This window comes from Dipodomys merriami, unplaced genomic scaffold, assembly GCF_024711535.1.
Source record: "Dipodomys merriami isolate MVZ:Mamm:240054 unplaced genomic scaffold, mDipMer1.0.p SCAF_56, whole genome shotgun sequence".
Classification (NCBI taxonomy): Eukaryota; Metazoa; Chordata; class Mammalia; order Rodentia; family Heteromyidae; genus Dipodomys; species Dipodomys merriami.
Window position 1 is genome coordinate 8291422 of NW_027206135.1, and position 22967 is coordinate 8314388.

General features: G+C 39.8%; 1 protein-coding gene across 1 annotated transcript in view; it reads left to right on the forward strand.

Annotated features, from left to right (window-relative positions):
- The window catches only part of Spta1 (spectrin alpha, erythrocytic 1), a 63284-nt gene that overhangs the window by 29759 nt on the left and 10558 nt on the right, over window positions 1-22967 (forward strand). Inside the window, exons 21-42 of the mRNA XM_069999975.1 lie at window positions 1224-1361; window positions 3114-3265; window positions 3990-4176; window positions 5213-5314; window positions 6636-6727; window positions 7571-7715; window positions 8928-9109; window positions 10673-10772; window positions 10870-11067; window positions 11823-11966; window positions 12460-12563; window positions 12892-13054; window positions 13705-13836; window positions 14292-14429; window positions 14612-14716; window positions 16055-16263; window positions 17296-17416; window positions 18130-18251; window positions 19050-19182; window positions 20540-20638; window positions 20769-20931; window positions 21997-22073. Of these exons, the coding sequence (XP_069856076.1) occupies window positions 1224-1361; window positions 3114-3265; window positions 3990-4176; window positions 5213-5314; window positions 6636-6727; window positions 7571-7715; window positions 8928-9109; window positions 10673-10772; window positions 10870-11067; window positions 11823-11966; window positions 12460-12563; window positions 12892-13054; window positions 13705-13836; window positions 14292-14429; window positions 14612-14716; window positions 16055-16263; window positions 17296-17416; window positions 18130-18251; window positions 19050-19182; window positions 20540-20638; window positions 20769-20931; window positions 21997-22073 (3006 nt within the window). The remainder of the gene's footprint in view (window positions 1-1223; window positions 1362-3113; window positions 3266-3989; window positions 4177-5212; window positions 5315-6635; window positions 6728-7570; window positions 7716-8927; window positions 9110-10672; window positions 10773-10869; window positions 11068-11822; window positions 11967-12459; window positions 12564-12891; window positions 13055-13704; window positions 13837-14291; window positions 14430-14611; window positions 14717-16054; window positions 16264-17295; window positions 17417-18129; window positions 18252-19049; window positions 19183-20539; window positions 20639-20768; window positions 20932-21996; window positions 22074-22967) is intronic.

Below are 22967 nucleotides of genomic sequence, written 5' to 3' on the forward strand. Positions count from 1 at the left end.
AGTCGTCACTAGCAGATAGACTTACATAATACATGTCAAGGGGAAATGTGCTATGTGAGAGACATTGAGCCAGGGGAACTGTAAGACAAGGCCCATCAGATCTAATCTGAAGATCGAGTGGGTCATTGCTTAGGAAGAAGAGTTATATTTTGCTTATCATGGCAGAAATACAATATTTACCAAAAAATGCAGAAAACCCCACCTTGAACAACTTTCTTCCCCAAAAGAAACTTTTAATAATACATTTATGCTGTCATTTTTTAAAAATTGTGTGCTCTTTCTTGTTCTATGAGTCACCCATCTCTAAAACAGAAGGTCCACAAATCTTTGTCAGAAAGACTTAAAGACTAAGTTGAGATAGATTGGGGAAGGGAGGGGCGCCACGGGAAGAAAGAGTGACACAGATCAAGGTGCATTGTATTTACAAACTATGTGGAATTGAAATACCTTAAAGATGAAAAAAGAAAATCTAAATACAGGAGGAATAAAAGATCAAGCAGTCTTTATAATGTCATTCTCGCTATCTTACTGTCATAATGATTTGCATTTCTCTTATGGCCAGGGATATTGAACATTTCTTCATTATACATATTGGTCATTTCTATGTCTTCTTTCAAGAATTACCCATTCCGTTCCTTTGCCTGTTCATTAACTGGGTTGTTAATCCTTTTGGAGTTAGCGTTTTGAACTTCTTGCATACTCCATTTATTATTCCCTTATCAGATGCATGTGTGAAATATCACAATGAAACACCTTTGTACAATTAGTAGTCACTAAAAAAATAAATAATAACAAAGGTTCAAGCAGGTATGAAAAATGATCAGTAGAGGCCCAGAAGAAGGAGCTAATGATGACAAATTATGGGTCTTTCGGTGTGTTAATCAGCTTTCTGGAATGTTGATGTATATAATCTTTTTAGGCCTTCTTAGAGAAGCATATCACTCCACCCAGTTTAAGAATGGTATCTTCCAGCATTTACTGTTTCTGGCAGGCTGCATCCTTACGTTCACTTATGTTCATATTATCCACCAAGCCAGCCCTCTGATTCATGGTACAGTAGAGTGGTAACTCCGAAGGGTCATCTGTTTTCACCTCTGGTGGCCACAGAAGACATGTTAGCCAGACATTGCTCTCTGCTGAGAGACCTCAGGGAGTGCCCACCACTGGTCGGCACCAGAGGGACATGGTTTGTTGTAATAAACATATTCTACCCCAACCCACAGCAACAGCAGGCTGTACCAGTGGAGGATGCTGCGGAAGAAGTGAGGGTTGTGGCTTTGTATGACTTCCAGGCCCGCAGCCGCCGGGAAGTCACCATGAAGAAGAATGACATCTTAACTCTGCTCAGCTCCATCAACAAGGTGACTTTTCCTTCATCCTCATTTCCATAGACAAAGTGGCTTCTCCACACCCATCTCTCCTGACCCTGTCAGGTGTCCATGGTTTCATTACTCTAACCCTTTATCTGCCACACTTCTTTAAGTAGTATCTTTTTCCAAAACTAGTTTTACCACTAAGGAAATACAGAATTAAAGAGGCTAAGTAATATAAGATGTAATACAAAGTATGAGTTCCGGTTCTCTGATAGGTTCACAGGATTCAGCTGTCCCTGTCTTCTTATCTTTTTGCTTGTTCTGCTTCAGTACAAGTATCCCTAGGGACAGAGTGGCAAACTTTGGGGTCAGTAAGAATCAGATGAAAGACAGGTTTTTGTGAAGGGTGCAGTGGCTCACATCTATAGTCCCAGCTATTTAGAGGTCTGAGACATTTGAAGCCAGATTGGCAATATTGACAGGCAAAAAAAAATGTTTTATTGGCTTCAGTTTGTTTTATGCTCTGTGCCCACAAAAAATAGTGATAGAATAGTATTTGGAATTTTTTAATATACTTCTTTTGTAAGAAGTCAAGAAATTAGCCAGGCGGCAGTGGCTCATGCCTGTAATCCTAGCTACTCAGGAGGCTGAGATCGCGGTTCAAAGCCATCCTAAGTAAGAAAGTCTATGAGACTCTTATCTCCAATAAACCACGCAGAAAAACGGAAGTGGCACTGTGGCTCAAGTGGTAGAGCACTAACCTTGAGCTGAAGAGCTGAGGGACAGCGCCCAGGCCCAGAGTTCAAGGCCCACGACTGACAAAAAAATAAAGAAGTCAAGAAATTGTATATTCTAATGCTTAATTAATTTCCAAAAGTTCTTGATGAGAAAAGAAGAGAGTTGGGCTATTGTTATTCTGAGTAATGAATGTTTCCAAGAAGCAAGATATTTCATTATCAAACAAACTCAGTGCCAGTTTTCCTTACCTAGGCCTCTGCATTTCATGACAATGACTCTCTGACAACATTAACTCCAGAATGGTTAGTAAAGCAGCAGTCAAAAAAAAAAAAAAACAATATTTATTTAGAGAAGCACTTAGATGAGTCAGAGCAACTGACAGTTTTCAGTATCTCTGGAAGTAGAACAGACAGGAGAGATACGCATGCAGTATTGTCCCATGCAGAAAAATGTGCCAGCTAGATTTACAGCTCCTTATCACCTGGACTCTGACATTAACCAGGCACTGGCTCACGCCTGTAATCCTAGCTACTCAGAAGACTGAGATCTGAGGATCATGTTTCAAAGCCAGACTGGGCAGGAATGTCTGTGAGTCTCTTTTCTCCAATCAACACCTAAAAACCAGAACTAGAGCTGTGGCTCAAAATGTCAGAATGCTAACCTTGAGCACAAAAGCTCAGAGACAGTTGCTAGGACCTGAGTTCAAACCCAATAACAGACAGAGAGGGAGAGAGAGAGAGAGAAAGAGAGAGAGAGAGAGAGAGAGAGAGAGAGAGAGAGAGAGAGAGAGAGAGAGAGAGAGAGAGAGAGAGAGAGTCTGACATCAATCACCAGATGGCTTGATTTCAGGGACTTAGACTTACTTTAACAATTCTTGCAACTCCTCACTGGCTGTTTTTTGTGATGGTGGAAATTATCGGCCACCTGTTCGTGAGGGTGAGAGTAACAACTCTCAGCCTCCAACCTATGTGTAGAGACTTCCTTGTGAGAATTGAAGCCTGTATTCCTTGTGAGTTTTTCAGAAATCAAGGAAGGAGTGAGAATTTGCTGGGTTTTTTTCAGGACTGGTGGAAAGTTGAAGCTGATGATCATCAGGGTTTTGTCCCAGCTGTCTATGTCAGGAAACTGGCCCATGATGAGCTGCGCAGTCTCCCACAGCGGCGACTAGAAGAGCCAGGCAATATTGCCCAGCGCCAGGAGCAGATCGAGGACCTGTAAGTTCTGGAGGCTTGAGACCTGGGCAGTGTTTGGCCAAATACTTCCTGTTGACTGAAGATGCTTCACATGGTTCTGTGTCTCTCAGTTTACAGGTCTTTAGGGCTGAGCAAACTTAGGATGCTTCAAAAACGTTTTTGTAGTAATTTTTTTAAAAAAAGAAAGCCTAGAACCATATTAGGTCTTTGCTTGCAGTCATGCCCTTAATAAAACCATCTTCTGCCTCCCTGGTCAGCATTCCTTCACGATTACTAAAGCATTTCCTGAGATCCATTATAAATAGTGTTTATTTCATATCCAGTTTTCAGTTGATAATCAAAAATTATTGAATTGATAAAGGATGCTTCCAGTCATACTGGAGTCATCAACATCTTCGTAGTTTTTAAAAAAATATTTTTATTATCGTTAAGGGGTTATACAAAGGATTTGACAAAACAGTTTATGAATACCGTGAATCTTGATCAATGTCACCCTTTCAAACTTTCACCCACCCAACTCACCCCTTCCCTCACTTTTCTTGATTTAAAACTAATCCTGTGTCTCTGCTCTTAATGTTTTTTTCTGCCAACTTTATTCCCCACTTTTATTAGTGATCTTGATATTTTTCTTCTTTTCCTTTCTGTCCTTTTCAACCTCTACTTCTTTTACCCCACTCTATTCTTCTGTGTTTTTCTCCTCCATTTTGTATTCTATTCTTCCTATTTTTCTAACTTGTTCACCCAGGTACCACTCCCTCCTGGATCGGGCAGAAGATCGCAGACGTCGTCTATTACAACGTTACAATGAATTTTTGCTGGCCTATGAGGCAGGAGACATGCTGGACTGGATCCAGGAGAAAAAGGATGAAAACACCAGAGTGGAACTTGATGATGTTTGGGAGCTGCAGAAAAAGTTTGATGAGTTCCAGAGGGTAAGAAAAAAGAAGCTTCTCCAGACTCCTTTCTGGAGGTTGTCAGTTTCCATGTCTCTTCCTGTAAGGCTGTAATTTATGTTGTACTGGTTAAGTGTCTTCCCCAAAGCTACTGAGAACTCCACTCAGTAATGAATATCAATTCTGCTGGGTAGTTGTAGTTGTTCCCAACAGGAAAGCAAGCTCAGAGAAAAGTGGTTATGCTAACTTTCCACTCATTAACACTCTAAAATCTCCTTGGGAGTGCTGGTCTCCAAGAATTCTTCAGTGTTTGACCTACAACACACTGTATTTCTAAAGCCTGGGCTCAAAGTGGGCTGGAGTGGAAATCTGTATAGAATTGAATTGTGGGATGGAAGCTGGAGTGGGAAGAGTAGTGACAATTTCTAAGTACCTAACCACTGAAAACCCCTTCATCACTACTTCACTTGTATTTATTCACCATCTTTACTAGCACTGAGTACAAACTTCCTTCTTTTCCTATGCTTATGATATTCTCTATGTGGAACATACACCATATATTTATGTACATATACATATATATGTACATTATATACATATGTATGTGTGTATGTGTATAATATATATATATATACATATGTACAGATATATATACAGAGAAGGAAAGCATTCTAGAGCTGCTCCGTAAACATCCTTTAATATAGGGAAATAAATGAGCCAATGAAATTCTGTAAAAGTAGAGGAATTTGGAGCAATAGAAAACAATATCATGTAGGTTAGGTATGGTTCGCTATGGTAGTATGAATTAATCCAGGGATGATTTTAAGAATATGGATAGGCCTCACCCTCCATATAAATAGTAGTTCTCTTGGTAAGTTTTGAGTTTGGCTCCCAGATATCAGGGCATTGGGAACTCTTTCAGTGGCAGATGAGAGGAGAGTAGCTGTGTGCTTGCAAGTGAGTTTTGGCAATAGGTTTCAATTGTGCTTAGCAAATAGCAATTGGAATGGCCTAGTGAGTGTGGAAGACTTCTGAGAAGGATTCACATTGCAAATGGGCACATTTTGTCCTTCAGGATTTGAAGACCAATGAGCCTCGATTAAGGGATATCAACAAAGTAGCTGATGATCTGCTCTATGAAAAACTTCTAACACCAGAAGGAGCTCACATCCGGCAGGTAACGAAGGCTCCTTTCACTCTTCCTCTTAGGAATCCTCATCTTCCTTCCATGTATTTGGCTTCATACTCCACAGATCAGTTGTGACATGCACAAAGTCACAGTTCCAAAAATTATGAAACTGGCTAGAGGACACACTAAGCACAGCAGTCCACACAGTCCAGCCACCTTTATTTTCTAATGAACATCATTAAAGCAGGTTCAGCTTGGTCTCTGTGTGCCCGCACAGCATTTTGGAGAGAGAAGGATCAAAGAATTGCAGATTTAGTTTAAGGAGAAATTATTATGAAGTTTAAAGAATATCAAACTGATCTGGAGGAGAGTTGGGTTTAAATCCTGCCTCTGCTCTTGGCTGTCTGTGGGTCTGTCTTTGCATTCCCAAAGTAGAACAGGATCATTTTTACATTTCCTTTTAATTTTCTCTGATGTGTTTCATCATATTGAACATAAAGTTCTTACCTTTTAGACCTACCACCGAAATTATCTTGAATTGAAAATGCAGAATACATGTACTTAAACTGACCTGAAATCATTAAATTACAACACATACCCATCTCCCTTCATTTCCACACACTAAATCAAGTATTCAAATATATGAATGTAAAGATAGTATGGATAAAGGAACGAGGGTAGTGGGAAAGAAGATAATCAGCAAAGTTCATTGGAAGAGATGAGCTTAGAGAAACATAAGAGAATTTAAGAATTCCCTCCTTATCTGTAGAGATTGAAGAAAGGGAATAACTCACCCCATCTATGTCTGGAGCTATGACTCCACAAAAGACCAAATGAATGTTAACAGAAGGCAAATTTTTTCTGGTTTGTTATAAGCCAGGAAGAATAAGTTCCCCTCTGCTTTCTGTGGCAATTTTCCTTGAATAAAAGCAAGAATGAATCTTCATGTAAATAATGTATCTATCCCCTGTGGAAAACAATACTTGAAGAGACTACTAACTCTATTCAATTCAGAATACAGAAAGGTATTGTTTGCCATAGAGAAAAAAGCCAGCATGGAAGGACTAACACAATACTTGCACTTATTTTTTTCAGAAGTTCCCATCTACCTTTTGTAACAGTAAGCAGTGATCCTAGCTACAAGCATGATAGTTACACCTGCATCATCAACATTCAGAAATCCCTTTATCTCTGCATTGCCATGAAAGTGAACCAAGCTTGAGCTATTCAAGGAAAAAGTAGAACTATGCAACTTGTGAAGGAGATAACATGAAAATAATCATTTAAATCCCAACAGCCCATAGGTGCCATTGGCTCACTTGAGCTAGCAAGCTCTCTGGCTAAAGTCCTATGTGTCTGCTTCTTTTAGGAGTTGAATACGCGCTGGGATTCCTTGCAGAGGCTAGCAGATGAACAGCAGCAGATGCTAAGCAGTGCCCATGCTGTCCAGATGTTTCATAGGTAAGAATTTTAACTCCAAAAAACATTGCTACTCAGAACCCACACGCCGAAGCCATGGACCTGGTTGCTGGGGTAGCCACCAGTAGCACCCTTCTTGCTGAGATGGAGACAGTTTGCTAATAGGAGATTAAGCTCTTCTGCAATAGATCCCTCACTTGATGACTGGATAGCCCAAGACAACAAACTTCACTTTTCTAATGTCCAGGCTGGACCCTGGCACATCATTAGTAGTTTATGTATGCTTCCAAGGCAGCAAATCAAACTTAAAGTAGAAACAACAGGTTTAAGTCATTATATTCCCGAACCTGAAGTAAGCAGTGAGGGACAAGAGGTATCTCATTGACTCTGACCATTCCTTCAACACTTTTTCAAGTGTGATTCTCAATCTCTTACTTACCTAAGAAACACATATAAAAACATGTATACAAACAAAGCACCTTCATATGTATAAATGTATTTTTAAGGATGAAAGGAAGAGAGAACAGAAACTTGGATGGGCTTCACTGTTCAAACTAGCTTATGATGTATACACACACACACACACTCACACACACACACACACATATATATTACAACAATTTAGCTCTTCAGCTAGACCTACCACTTGGCAATGATATCACCTTGAGAAATATTTATTTTCATTGAGTCCTAGTTTTCTGGTTAGACATACTGGAAATGGCCATGGTACCTATGCCACTAGGAGTTGTGAAGGTTTAGGAGCTTAAAGCCCAGCCCATCTAAAGGATGACATTAGTGGTGGTGGTGATGGTGATGGTGATGGTTCTAGTGGTGACTTTCTGGTGAACACGGCTAGTCTGCCTCTGGCACACATTTCTTCACCAGAGAAGCAGATGACACAAAGGAACAGATTGAGAAGAAATGCCAAGCCCTCAATGCTGCTGACCCTGGCTCAGACCTGCTTAGTGTCCAAGCCCTTCAGCGACAGCACGACAGCTTTGAGAGAGACCTCACTCCTCTGGGGGAAAAGGTAAGACAGTGCTTCCAAGGTTTCTAACAACACCTTCCTCTCCATTTTATGCCTGTATCAGTGTCTCCTTCCCTGGTTCTTTTTTACTCTTATTTGCCTTAGTTAGGATGTTTCGTTAACTGTATTTCTTTGTCTTATTTTTTGTTACTGGGAATCAAACCCAAAATGTTGTACTTACTGGGCAAGCACTTTGCCACTGATCTGCCCCAGACTGAATGATTCAGTTGCAGTGCCAGTCCTAGGGCTTGAACTCAGTGCCCAGGCACTTCCTTGAGCTTCATTTTGTTCATGACTAATACTCTTCCACTTGAGCCACAGCTCTACTTAATAGCTTCTTGATCTTGAACCACATTTGTTCTTGCACGTTGCCCTAAAGCAAATCCACTAAAAGTTCATACTCATGTGGATACAAACATGGAGAAACATACATTGAATTTCCTCTTTCCAAGTGAGCACTCTATATCTCTTTTCCACTTTAATAGGTGTTGTGATCAGAACTTGTGGCAAACAGAGACTAGTGACTGAGGAAAAACAGCATATGCAGGATGGTCAAGCCTATATCCAGTAATTATGCAGTTTCCTCGGGTAGGAAGTAGATATGTTTCATCAGAACCCAAAAGCAAAGCCTGGAGCTTGCTAGACACATTGTAGCTAGCATACAGGTTGGTGATTTGACTCAGAGACAAAGGTAGGTGGGTTTTATATGAAGAATCAGAATGTTTGGGTTCCCTAGCTGGCATTGTCACTTAACCACTATTCCCCCATGACTTCTTATGTATTTACTTATTTATTTACTTATTTTTGTGCCAGATTTGGGACTTAAACTCAAGGCTTATGCACTGTCCACTCAAGCTTGGCACTACACCTCTTGAGTCACACCTCTACTTCTGGCTTTTTGCTGATTAATCAGAGATAGGAGTCTCTTTGATTTGTCTGCTCTGACTGGCCTTGAACTGCAATCCTCAGATCTCAGGCTCCTGAGTAGCTAAGATGACAGATGTGAGTCATCAGCACCTGGCTTGACTTCTCCTTTTAAAATGAAGACTAAGGTCCATTTTGACTGCCTCAAAAACATTATCCTATGAGGTAAAAGGTTGATACTATTTTATGTGTGTGTGAACAGATATCTAGTTCAGGAGACGACTGCTAAGACTCAGGACTCTCCTTCCACTAAGGTTCAGGTGATTACCAGACCTGCTTTATCTCCCCCAGGTCACTATGTTAGGGGAGACAGCAGACAGACTCTGCGAATCCCACCCCGATGCCACAGAGGACCTGCAGAGGCAGCGAACACAGCTAAACCAGGCTTGGGATTATTTACAAGGACTTACAGAGGATCGTAAGGAGAGCCTTAATGAGGCCCAGAAGTTCTACCAGTTCCTCAGCAAAGCCAGGTAAAGTTCAAAAGGTCGACTTCCACCAGGCAGGCTGGGCAGTGTCCATATCTGGCACCGAGCAGATCCTGCCAGAGCAGTGGGGATTCAGGGACTGTTCACTGCTGAGTTTGTAAACTACCACATTCTATGTCTGGATGTCAGGCTCGGTGCCTTGAAGCCATAAAATATTAAATTTAAGGAACATAAAGCCACATTTGCCAGTTAAGTAAGATTTTGTAAAGCACATATTCTATCTACAGTGCTATGCCTTGAGTAGGGTAGGGTTCAAAGATTTTTCTTTCCACTGGAGAGGCAGACTACAGATAACCATGATGAAACAAAACACACACACACACACACACACACACACACACACCACAGTGCTAGACAAAATAGATACTGAATTATAGAGACAAAGGAGCATTTTATTCCTTACAAGTCAAGCTTTTAACAGAATGGAAAGCTATTTATACAGCTGGAACTGAGCAAACAAAGGCACAAAGATGAGAAAAGCAAAAAAGGTCCACAAAACAGGAACAACCGAAGTGTGGCTTTGTATGCTAGGGTGGTAAGGAGAGGTAAATATTGTAAAATGTTAGAATCAAATCCTAGAGAATACAGTCTACACATTATCACAACTCAAAATCTACCTTGCAAATATACACATTGTGGAACAATTCAACCCCATTATATCCATCTGGTTGGAGGAACAATTGGTATTGGAAATCCAGGAAGGAGTAACTCAGAACACAGTGCTTTTGAAGAAAATTATTTTGCAAACTAGCCAAATGATTTTCTTCCAATTTAGCATCTTGTGGGTGTATGTGTGCACATATATGAAAATCTACTGTTTAAAAATGACAATATAAACAGAGAGTACCCACACCTGTTCCTGAAAATCATATATATTCATATATATCATTAATGTTACAGGTCACGTGACACTTCCTTAATATGAAATCTTATTCCTTACTATTGCAGAGATATAATAATGCCCCCAGACTTTGTGAAACCTAAGACTACTTTACAACTTTATAATAGTCCTGCTTTTAGAGTTTAAAGGAGCTATTAGTGTCTAACTTTGGTTTCCTTTTCTCGAGTTGCTTGAATAAATTTTGTTTATAAAAAAAATTCTCTGTACCCAGAGAATTAATCTTAAACAAGAACATTCTTCTGAGGACATGGGGAAACCAATGCAATAGCAATATACACAGGACAACATGTTGAAAATGATCTGTTTAACTTGAGGGGGCTGGAGGAGGAAAAATAGGAGAAAAATGATGGAGTGGGTAACAAGTTCGACAAGATTTCTTATTACCTTACTTATGTAACTGTAACCCCTCTGTACATCATCTTGACACTAAAAAAAATTAAAAGTAAAAAAGAATATTCTTTATAAGATATTTAATTTAACCATCATACATAGTGTTTAAGTTAAGGCATGGTTGATTTTTGCCCTCCTTAGTACATCTTAGTTTATCTTGTCTAACTTCTGGACTACCATGAGTGGAAAATAGGCCTTGACAGCATACTTGTATTAGGTTGCAGTTTTCTTGATGATCCCAATGTCTATTTCCCTAGTGACCTAGAGAATTGGATCAAAGGCATTGGTGTCATTGTATCATCCCCTGAGTTGGCTGAAGACTTAACTAGCACAGAGATCTTACTGGAGCGACACGAGGTATAGCTACCAAGCCCACAGCCACTTGTCACATGACCTCATTTAAAATCGTTCACCAGGATTGGTCTTACCAGGCTCTTTCCCCCTTTTCCCACAGGAGAATCGTGTAGACATGGAGGCAGAGGCTCCCACCTTCCAGGCCTTAGAAGACTTTGGCACAGAACTTATAAAGAGTGGGCACCGCAATAGCCCTGAGATTGCCAATAAGCTTCAGGCTGTTCAACACAAAAGAGATGATTTGGAGAAGGCTTGGGAACAACGCAAGAAGATGCTAGGCCAATGTCTGGAACTGCAGGTACAGCAAATTCCCAACAGTGATGTGGGCTTAGCTGCAGTCTGTTTCTTGTAGCCATTTTATATGCTTATTACAGGCATTCAATGCACTGGACTTTCTGTTATAAACACAAGGGTATCTCTTATCTGCTCAGTACTCTGCATTGTAGGATGAGCATTACTGTTTTCTCTACTCTTATCCCTGTTAGAAAAACAAACAGATAGTACCATACAAAAGGATGTGATTAAAATTTATTGATTTTTTTAAAAGACAGATTGATTTTCATTGAGAGCATGTAATATACAGGCCCTGATGCCACAAAAATTAGTACAATAGTGTTTCATTTTTTTTAATGATGAAATTAGAAATGTAGAACACATCATTCTATTACAAGAGATGGTTGTTAATAAAACAAAATATATCAATATGTCAAAGCTGAGAAGGAAGGTATACTTAAGGAATACGAATGTAGAACCCTTAAAAGGCTACTTCTATGGATAATATTTGTAAGTCTTGAAATGACCATTCAGTCTCTACCGGCTACAAGATATAGGAGATAACACCCTTAAAACTTGGTATAGCTGTTTTTTCAAGTGTGTACTTAGGAAAGACAACAAGTTTTAGTTATGGCTCAGATTCACTGTCGGTATGATTCTTGGAAGAATGTAGGCAGCCCTCACAGGATCTTTAGTGTTGCTACCGTGGAGAGGGAGAGTCTAATTCCCTTGGTCCAACTGGACTAAACATGGCTTACCTCTCTAATTTTACCCCTACAGTTGTTCCGAGGAGACTGTGAACAGATTGAGAGCTGGATGGTAGCACGTGAGAGTTCTCTGAGGTCAGATGATGAGGATTCCTTAAGCAGTCTGGCAACTTTGATGAAGAAACGGGATGATTTGGACAAAGCAATCATTGCCCAGGTGATAAGCTAATATAAAAGTTCTAGTCATAACTGTTAGCAATTATGACACAAATCCTGGCTTTCTGGTTTCTAAGTGTTTTGATTCACATTTACATTCCTACAGAGGTGGGGATCAGGTAAGGTAGCTTGACAGTGTTTTACCCAAATCACCTGTGACAATTGAATTCACCTTTCAAAACCCAAAAATTTGGGACTATAAATGTCTGTATTTCAACACCCTGTCTGATGCAGGATTCATCCATGACAGTAAGAATCGTCTGTTCTTTAGGGACCTCAACACTATATAAGCAGATCATCTCAGTATGATCACTCACTATTTCTTCGACTGATGAATTAAAATGCACCTGCCCATCAGGCATGTATTCTTTGGTCCTAGATTCTGGCCCCTGAAGCCACAAAGGGAATCTCCATTCTACTCTAGGATCCAATCAGAGATTACTCCAATGGCCTGCTTTCTAAGCATCTGGGATCTTTTCTTTTGCTTTATCCAGGAAGGGAAGATTACTGACCTAAAACATTTTGCTGATAGACTCATAGCTGATGACCATTATGCCAAAGAAGAAATTGTTACTCGGCTCCAACATGTGCTCAACAGGTCAGACCTGCTGCTACAGGAAAATATAGCAGAATCTCTCTTTGCTGGCATCATTATGAGGGTGATACTCTGAGTCCTTGTCCTTTCCCCATGCCTTTAACTAACCTGACATCTTGGGAAATTTTCTAGTCTAGACTTGTATACAGAGTGAAAGACTTGGAAGTGACCTTATAAATTACCTCAGTTAACCACTGTGTTTTATATCTGAAAACCATGAGACTGTGTGCATGGAAAAGGGATAGTTTAGAGAATGGAAAGAATTCATATCTATTGCATCAGAATAGAGTGAAGGTTGGAGGGCTGGGAGTGATCTGGCCCCTTCTTCCAGATGGAATGCTCTCAAGGAACAGTTGATTGTTGAGAGGACCAAGCTTGGAGACCAAGCTGATCTGAAACAATTCTATCATGACCTTGAGGAGCTAGAAGAATGGATCAGTGAGATGTTACCCACAGCCTGTGATGAATCATACAAAGACACCACGAACATTCAAGTAAGTTCAAATCAGAAATCTCAGAAAATGTTCTCATCCCTAGATTGTTGATTGAATGGTCATTCTCTTATACTGAACTCTTATCTTACTAACCTTATCTTACTTTTTCTTATATGAGGAGGTAATCTACAATATCTACATTATGTGGTTGCAAGGAGATTGTCATTAAGGGAAAAAAATACCAATGCTCAGAAACATAGAGTTCCATGCTGTATTGCAGGTGCTTGATTCTTTTTCCTAAAACACTGCCTAACTTCTGCTAAAGACAGGCCATCATCTTTCAACAAATCTAAAATTTTAGATTTTATCACTTAAACCTATGACATTGCCCTTTGGGGCTTCAGAGGATTTCTATAACTTTTACTTTTCTGATGGTGTATGGCTTGCTTTGGGAGAGACATATTTTCATAAAATTAAAGGCAGAAAAAATATAGAAGATCATATTATAGAAACACAACTGACAATAATATGGGACTGACAGAGCTTCTGTCTATATCAACTAGTTAAATGATGAGTGTATGGAAATAAACTTTTGATTCAAAATATTTACTTTTTCTTTCTTTCTTTCTTTCAGCTGTGTCTGGTAAGAACTACCTGTAATAAATCCATGGATCACTCAAACTCAGTTTTAACTTTTGCTTTATCTCCAGAGAAAATATCTGAAACACCAGACCTTTGAAAATGAAGTCACTGGTCGAACTGAGCAAGTGACAGGAGTCATCGACCTAGGGCATTCCCTAATTGAACGGAAGGCATGCGATGGGGAGGAAGAGACAGTGAAGGTAAAGGTTCTGCTCAGAATGCATGCAATTGGTAGTTACAAAGTCACATGAAGAGAAAAGCCTTTGACTAATTCAATGTTTCCCATGTGGCATGTGTTCTGTGAGCCATAGTCTTCCTTCTGTTCTGTTGCACAAAGGAAAAAGAAAACAGTGCTGCCCAGGCCACGTCACTCCCTTCTCACTCGGTTCCCACAACTCCAAGAGAGCATTCCACATAAGTCTTATCATCCTTATCTTTACGTTTTCTGGTATTTCCTCCAAAAATCTCTTGGCATGTAGAATAAGTCTGTGTAAGCATTTCAGGATACTGTTTTCCCCAACCTTTGCCTTCCATCCAACAGCTTCTATTATTCTCTCAGATATAAGTACCAAATCCTCTGTCCATTATGCTTTTCATGTACCACAGGACTAAGGGTCCTAACAGTTATAATGAGCTCTTGCCTTCTTTGAGCTAGAGGCAATTGGATGAGCTACAGGAACATTGGGACTACCTCCTTGAGAGAACGACTGACAAAGGGCAGAAGCTCAACGAGGCCAGTCGTCAGCAGAGATTCAACACCAGCATCCGGGACTTTGAGTTCTGGCTCTCGGAGGTAATTGCACCAGAAAATGGCTGGAGCATGGGAATTGAGTAAATACTTGTTAAGTGATGAATTTATATATGAATGGTTTACTTGAACCTCTTGGGAAAATTTGGGGGACATGGGTACCAAATTGTATTCTCCTTAAATACAGTTTGAATCTATCAACTTTGTTATCTACTTCTCTGTTTTAGGCAGAGGGACTGCTAGCCATGAAAGATCAGGCCAGAGACTTGGCTTCCGCAGGGAACCTGCTAAAAAAGCATCAACTCCTGGAAGCGGAGATGGTGGCTCGAGAGGTAAGTAGTGCTGGAGTCCAGCTCTTCTGGAAGGAATAGAAGTGGTTTTCATCTCTCTCTTGTCTGTCTTAGAAGATCATTTGGGAACTCAGCCTTGCAAAACTCACCTTGATATTCTCAACCAGCACTCATTTTAGCCAGGCTAAGTCCAAGGGATTCAGAGCCTTTGTGACAGTCACTACCAATTACCAATAAGATAAAAAGTCTAGTCAGGTGCCAGTGGCTCATCCTTTTAATCCTATCTACTTAGCTGACTGAGATCTGAAGATCTTGGTTCAAAGCCAATCCAGGCAGAAAAGTTCATGTGACTCATCACTTCAGTTAACCACCAAAAAGCTGGAAGTAGTGGTATAGCAAGTGGCAGAGCACCAGTCTTGAGCAAAAAAGCACTTTGGCTCTCAGTTCAAGCCCTAGTACTACCCCTTCCCACTCAAAAGATAAACTCTAAGACTTCAGAAAATGGATCCTAAAAATTATCTTGTATGTATTTTTACTGATACATGTAAATAAACTGGATGTTTTCCCTAACTACATACTTTATAAATCTTTTGAAAGAAAATTTAAATTTCTATTACAAAATTACAAACAAAAAAATTCAGATGAGAACACAGAATCCATTTGAAGTATACATACATTCTAGAAATCCTGAGGATTCTAGTAGCTACCTAAGAGCAAAAATTTGTTCTGGAGAAGTGACAAAAAGTTCTGGTTGATGTTAATTTCATCTTGGAGAATCACATGCCAGCTCTTTTATTCGGTATTCTAGAGCCAAAATGAAAAGGCAAAAAAAATCAAAGATTTTCTAAATTTAAATCTATAGGATTTGGCGGCATTTCCTAGCTGACAACTTGGGAACAGTGTTAAAATGGGAATAAAACATAGAAGAGCCTGGATGTGTTCCAGAGTCAGTCTAGGAATGTTACAAATAAAATTAATGTTGTTGGATGTTTTGACCAATCAAGCATTGTCATCAAATTCAGTACTGTGAGTGGAAACTATCCTATACGAGTAATTATTCATCAAGATCTTGTTTCCTAGGTGGGGAGAGAGGGAAAGCACAGGCAAACATGATGAAAGGAAGAACAGGAGAGAGAGAACAAACACACAGTTGGAGTGACATGGTCATGTTATTATCCATACTGCTCACTGATCTGACCCATACCCAACCTGACTCACACACCTATGTGTAAAACACGTAATTCTATATAATGTCAAAAATCACCATCATCACAGACAATCTATTTGACCTAGTTTTGAACCAGAACTAGTAGTGATTAAAGTCTGGGGTCTATATAATGCCTGTACTTTGCAATTCATGAGCATACTTGGGTTTTCTAGAACTCACTTAAGGACCTGAATAACCTGGCTAAAGAGTTGATCTCCAGTGGTACTTTCAACGTTGACCAGATAGAGAAGAAAATGGATAGTGTCAATGAGCGCTTCAAGAATGTCCAGAGCCTGGCGGCTGCACACCATGAAAAACTGAAGGAGGCCTATGCCTTATTCCAATTCTTTCAGGACCTGGATGATGAGGAATCCTGGATAGAGTAGGTATCCTCAGCACACTGTGTAAAAAATCCAGGACCGTAGCTGTGTAACTCACCATGCATGTTCATATTTATGCTGATATGAAATTTATAATTGGTTTTGGAATTTAGTATTATGTTTTCATTATATTGGTTTTCTCTTTCCCAAATGCCCCCATAGGGTGTAAGCAGAGAAATGGAAGTGTGGAGGGAGTGGGAAGCAGTTACATGCGTACCATATATGTTTGTCTAAATAGTTTATAACACAGAGCCAGCTGAGTGTATGCAGATTACCCATGGATAATATCATTCCCATTATTTTTCTGTATCAAGTTCAGACATTACACTAAATGAACACTGAAAATGTAACTCAGTATCTGCTGTGGTTTTATTGCTAATCTCATTTTTGTTATTTTTGTCTACTTCTTATTTAACCTGCTTTATCAAATTTCTTCTCTGCAAATCTACTGATTCTTATGAATAATGAAAATGTAAGGGAAACCTACTGTAGTGGGCAATAAATAGGACATTAAAAAAAAACTTTAGAAGCCATAAAATAAATAGCATAACCCTGTCTATGTAGTCTATCTGTTTCATGGCACTGTTCAAACGTTTTGCATTGGAGCCATCCCATTGTCATGACACCTGTAATATTAACTCTTTATACACACATCTAGCTGAATTACATTACTGGTGTGAATGAAAAGAATAATTTTAAGAACCATGGGAGACACATAATTTCTCACTTTTTAAAGAGAGAGAAATAGTGTGTACTCTTGTGCAGAAAGGACAATATGTGCAGGTAATCAGGGATTATGGGGAGATTGTTACAGCCATGTACATGGAAGACACCTACATGTTACTGTCATTAATTTATATTGGCATGAGCAGAGTACTGCTGGAAGATTCTGCCATCACTTGTATTTTTGGCATTGGCATCAATGTGTTTCAGAATTTTCCCCCTCCCCATGCACATACACTTAGAAAATCATTAATCTAGGATGGACTCAGGTGTCTAAACTCTGGATATTCTACTTGCTTCTTCTGTCTCAGGGAGAAGTTGTTACGAGTAAGCTCCCAGGACTATGGAAGGGATTTGCAGAGCGTTCAGAACTTATTGAGAAGGCATAAACGTTTAGAGGGGGAGCTGGTAGCCCATGAACCTGCTATCCAGGTAAGATTGAATATCAGACCTGAAGAGATATTCATATCCATATAATAGCCATCCCTTATGTTGTAGTAGATAAGTTGATGTTACAAAATGCGAAAGTAATTTTCCTCGGTAACCAGCAGCTAGTTATATAGTTCATAAGAATTCCTTTTCTTGGAAGTGGCACTGTGGCTCAAGTGGTAGAATTCTAGCTTTGAACAAAAGAGCTCAGGGACAGTACCCAGGACCTGAGTTCAAGCCCCACAACTGACCAAAAAGAAAAAGAAAGAGAATTCATTTTCTCATCCACATTTTTTCTCTCCTCTAAATAGGAGGTTTCTGGAAGGAGTACCTCCAACAATTCAGGGCAGTCATTTGTAGTTGAGATGTAGGCTGGGGCATCTGAGAAAACTGTACTTGAGTCTTAGGAGAAGAAGATAGCTCTGGGTCTGACTTGGAAGCAGAGGCCCCATGTGACCATGAATAATCCATAAGGCCGATGGAGGGAACAGTGAGCACTGAGATTATTTGCCAACAACTCAGAATAGGTTAGCATCATAGCTCTCGCTGCATCTCCCTTCATTTCCCCAGGATTTCTAGGGCTGCCTTGATTCCCGGGGGTGGAGAGTTATAAATGATTTGGACATTGGAAAGGACTAGAAAATTTGTCAGGGCCTCTGGCTGAATGGGGAGATCATTTTGGGGATAACACAACTTGGAGGGGGTGTGTTCTTCAGAATGTACTAGACATGGCAGAGAAATTGGCAGACAAGGCTGCTGTGGAGCAAGAGGAGATCCAGAAGCGGCTGGCTCAGTTTGTTCAACACTGGGAGAAGCTCAAAGAGTTGGCCAAGGAACGGTGAGTTGGAGATAGAAGACTCACTTACTTTCCTGGGCCTCAGGTATTAGCTTGGCCCTGGAAGGCCAGGATGCTGAAGTCCCCTCTCAGCCTGACTCTTCTCCATGATGACCTATCTCTCCCCAAAGTCCTGGCTCAAGATCCACATCTTCCAAGAAGCTTTCTGCCATTTATCCTAAACTTCTTCTCTGAAAATGCCTTTCTTCCACAGCTGTCTTTTGCCATTATTTTCTATAACTGTCATCCTTCATACTCTCTGTTTCACTTTATCTCACCAGTTTTGATATTACACACTGACCTTAGTAATGAAAGCATGAAGTATTTTTCTCCCTTGCATCCACACAGCCAAAATGAGCCATATAACTCCGTGACAAATGTAACAATGCCTGTTGGCAGTAAGAAGACATTTTTCCCGTAGCGGATAAAGGGAAACTTCTAGCTTTGTAGTTTATTTATTATGCAAGAAAAGAAGGCAGGGCTTGGCATAGACAGAGGGCTACTCCCTCACAGTGAAGGCATTGCCTTTTGTTTGCTTAAGGTTTCCTTTCTTCAGTGTACTTTCTTAGAGAGTAGATGATGCCCCAAAATGAATTTGTAGGGAAGTCGTTCCCTCCATTTCACAGGGAGATCCACACCACTGATGAGCAGACATGTATTGGACTGTATTCTTCCCTTGTTCTGTTCTGGCTGCCTGGTAGGAATCAGCTAGTGTGCTTTGGTTGGGATAGTGCTACACTATGGGGGTCTCACTGCTCATCTGTTCCTTCTTAACATTACCCTGCTAACCACCTGTTATAGAGGGCTGAGGCTGGAAGAGTCTCTGCAATTCCTGCAATTCATGGAGAATGCTGAGGAAGAGGAGGTGTGGCTCACTGAAAAGGAAGCGATGGTTACCCGAGGGGATTCTGGAGACACACTGGCTGCTACCCAGGTGAAGAACTGCCAAATACGATTCATGTTTCCCCACTTTCTTTTACTGGGATCTATTCTTCAGTAGTCAGAGTTTTCACATGTAAAATCAGAACTCTTCTCCCCGTGGAAGAAGATACTGAAATATAGATAATTCTTCCAATTTTAAATATGAACAATCAAAGGTCAGAAGCTATAAGTAACTTGTACAAGACCATGGAACTAGTGAGTCATGAAGGCAGGACTCATCATTTTTTTAAATTGGTATTTTAGAAAAAGACACTTCTATGCCCTCCTTAAATTCTGCCCATAGGATCTGTCCTTGATTTAGAATGGTCTTTTATTCTTTGATTTTTAAAATTATCTTTAAGTAGTTGTACAAAAGAGTTGCCATTTAACAAAGCAGTTCGTGAAATACAATATGTCTTAATCAATGTCACCTCTTTCAACATTCTTATCCATCCCTCTCTACCCCCTTCCTCAGTCTTCTTAATTTTGTAGGATATCCATTGGATTCTTGACTGCCACTATTTCCTCTTCATTCATCTATCTTTTTCCCTTAGCCCCTTCCTGATGTTTTATTTTGCCAAACTTTAACTTTGCATTTCTAAAGAATTACATTATTTGAGATCTCCCTTGAATCAACTATATTTCAGTTACCTCATTTGTATACACTTGCATACTACCCAGTGTATTTATGTATACATTTATAAGCCAAATCTAGATTTCACATATAGGGAAAAACATGCATCTTTCATCTCTCTGGGCCTGACTTACTTCACTTAGCATAATTTTTCCAGGTCTTTCCATTTCTTTACAAATAGTACAATATCATTCTTTCCAATGGAAAGGTGAATTTTCATTGTGTATATGTATATCAAAATTTTTGATCCATTCATCCATTGAGGGGTATCTGGGTTGATTCCATATCTTGGCTATAGTGAATAGAGCTGCATAAATATGGTTGTGCTGGTGGCTTTACTGTATCCTGGTTTGTAGAATTTTCTTAATACTTAACATTTTTCTGATAGATATAATGGTTCATAGAATTATGTGAACCCTAAATATGGGGATATTCTTAGCATGTTGATCAACACCCTTATTGAAAAACTTAAAAAAATACTTGCCATATTATGATCATTTAGAAACAGTGTCACTTGTATTCCTGTGACATTTTTCCAGTAAGAGTGCCTTCTTTGAAAAGGAAAGTGTTTTGAGAAGGCAATTCAGCAACATTGTTACAGAGGATATAGAACATAAACTCAGTTTATAATTTTTGCTGAACTGACCTTGGTGAATAGTATCACAACATGCCTCAATGTGAATAGATACAGATTTTCCAGAGCAGTTATTCTAATTTCACTGATTTGTCTATGCAGAACTTGCTGAAGAAACATGAAGCATTGAATACTGATTTTGCTGTCCATGAGATCCGAGTGCAAAATGTATATGCACAAGCAGAAGACATCCTGAGTAAGGTGAGCTCATCCAGGGATTCTAAGTCACACTTAGGTAAACATGAGAAGAACTACCAAATTCACATTTCTCGCTCTGGACACTCCTCAGTATACAGGTTCATCTCTTCTTTTTCCAACCTTGCTGTTTCAGGAGGAAACTCAGAACAAGGACAAGATTTCCACCAAGATCCAGGCTCTCAGTGAAAAGGCTCCTTCTCTGGCCAAAGCAATGGCTTCTTGGAAGTTGCAGTTGGAAGATGACTACGCCTTCCAGCAGTTTAACTGGAAGGCTGACGTGGTAGAATCCTGGATAGGTATGAAGAGTCAAAAGCAGATTCTCTGGGTCTAAGAAATCCTAATCAATTCCATGTGTAGATTGGATGTGGGGGCTGTTTTCCCTTTCCATGATAAAAAGAGATGCTTCCTTTACAACCTGCTCTTATTCTTTCTGGACAAAATTGAATTCATATATATGCATGAGAACATAGGAAGCTTAAGTGCCACAATTCCACAGAACACAGGGTTTTGCAGAGGACTGGTAATTTTGTGTATGGTATTCTGGAAGGTGACTCTATCACAAAACATTCTGGGACATAAACTAACATGGGTTGACTTGCTCACAAATTTTATCCAATCTGCAAGTTTCCATTGTTGATAAAAAGCTCAACATCCCTCCATTTTTATTTTGCTAGAGGACAGAAAAACCATCCATTTCCCACCAGTGCTCCCGTATCAATGGGTTGCTTACCCAAAGAATCAAGAGATTTTCTTGCTCTTTATTTTAAATATCCATTTCCTCCTCACAAAGGCACATAGAAAAACCACTGTCTTGGGGTTTGTTTCACCCAACATCAACTTATCTGACCTTTTCTGCTTGTCTCAGACATATACTAGTTATTGCAAATAAGGGAAACCATGGGACCTATGTTTCTTTGGGCCTGGCTTACTTCACTGAATATAATTTTTTCCAAGTCTTTCCATTTCCTAACAAGTGGGCAATGTCATTCTTTCTGATGGAGGCATAGAATTCCATTGAATTTGGTGTTGGTATAATTTGTGTAGGGGAAAGGAAGAAACAAATCATTTAAATAGGGATACAGGTGGACCCATTGCAACAATGAGGTATACAAGACATTATGTCAAAAAAAGAACTTTACAACTTTGGCCAGGGAGAGAGGGGGGTAAGGGGTGGGGGTGGGGGGGAATGGGAAGGGATGGAAAGGGAAAACAAAGGAGGAGACATCAATGCTTGATAAGAAAGGTACTCATTACCTTGCCCATGTAATTGTAAGCCCTCTGTATGGTATTTTCACAATTAAAAACAAAAAGAAAGAAAAGCCACCATCTTTCTCTTCTTACTGTTGTTCTTGACTCTTTAGGTGAGAAGGAAACAAGCATGAAGGCCAAGGACGGTGGCGCGGATCTCACTGCTTTCCTCACTCTCCTGGCAAAGCAGGTCAGAGCAGACGGATGGACGCAGGGTGACAGCCTCAGCCTGCATCACACAGAAGCTCAGTCTTCCTGAGTATTTTGCTTGGATTGAGAAACTGCTAGGTTCAAATACTGTATCACATTCCAATATCGTACTAACTTTTGACATAATTTAAAATCTAATTCTAAAATATGCATTCACTTGCCAGGCACCGGTGGCTCACACTTGTAATCATAGCTACTCAGGATGCTCACATTTGAGGATCATGGTTCAAAGGAAAGTCTGTGATACTCTTAGACCCTAATCTCCATTTAACCACCAGAAAACTGGAAGTAGAACTGTGCCTCAAAGTGGTAGCGCACTGGCCTTGAGGAAAAAGAGCTCAGGGACAGCGTCCCGACCCTGCATTTAAGCCACTCGACCAAATATATATAAAAAATATATATAAATATATATAATGTATGTATATATCTATGTATGTTTGTATTTATTTATATACATGTATATATCTATTTATATATAATATATAACATTATATAATATACTATATTATGTTATGTAATTGGAACATAGCAATCATTCCAACCCTACTTACATATTTTCTTTGTTCCAACTCTTTTTTTTGTTCTTCTTTTTCTTTTAATTTTATTGTAAAGATGTTGTATAGAGGGGTTACAGTTACATGAATAAGGCAACGAGTCCATTCATTGCTGTTGATCATTATTACCACTTCCCTTGTTGATGCCCCACTATCCCTTCCTTCCCTCACTTCCCATACTCTCCAGCCCCCACTTGCCCCCACCCAAAGTTGTAAAGTTCGTTTCCAATATACTGTCCTGTGGGTCTCATTGTTGCGATGGGTCATCCTGTGTCCTTGTTTCACCATTTTGTTATTCCCCTTTCCCTCCCCATTAGACA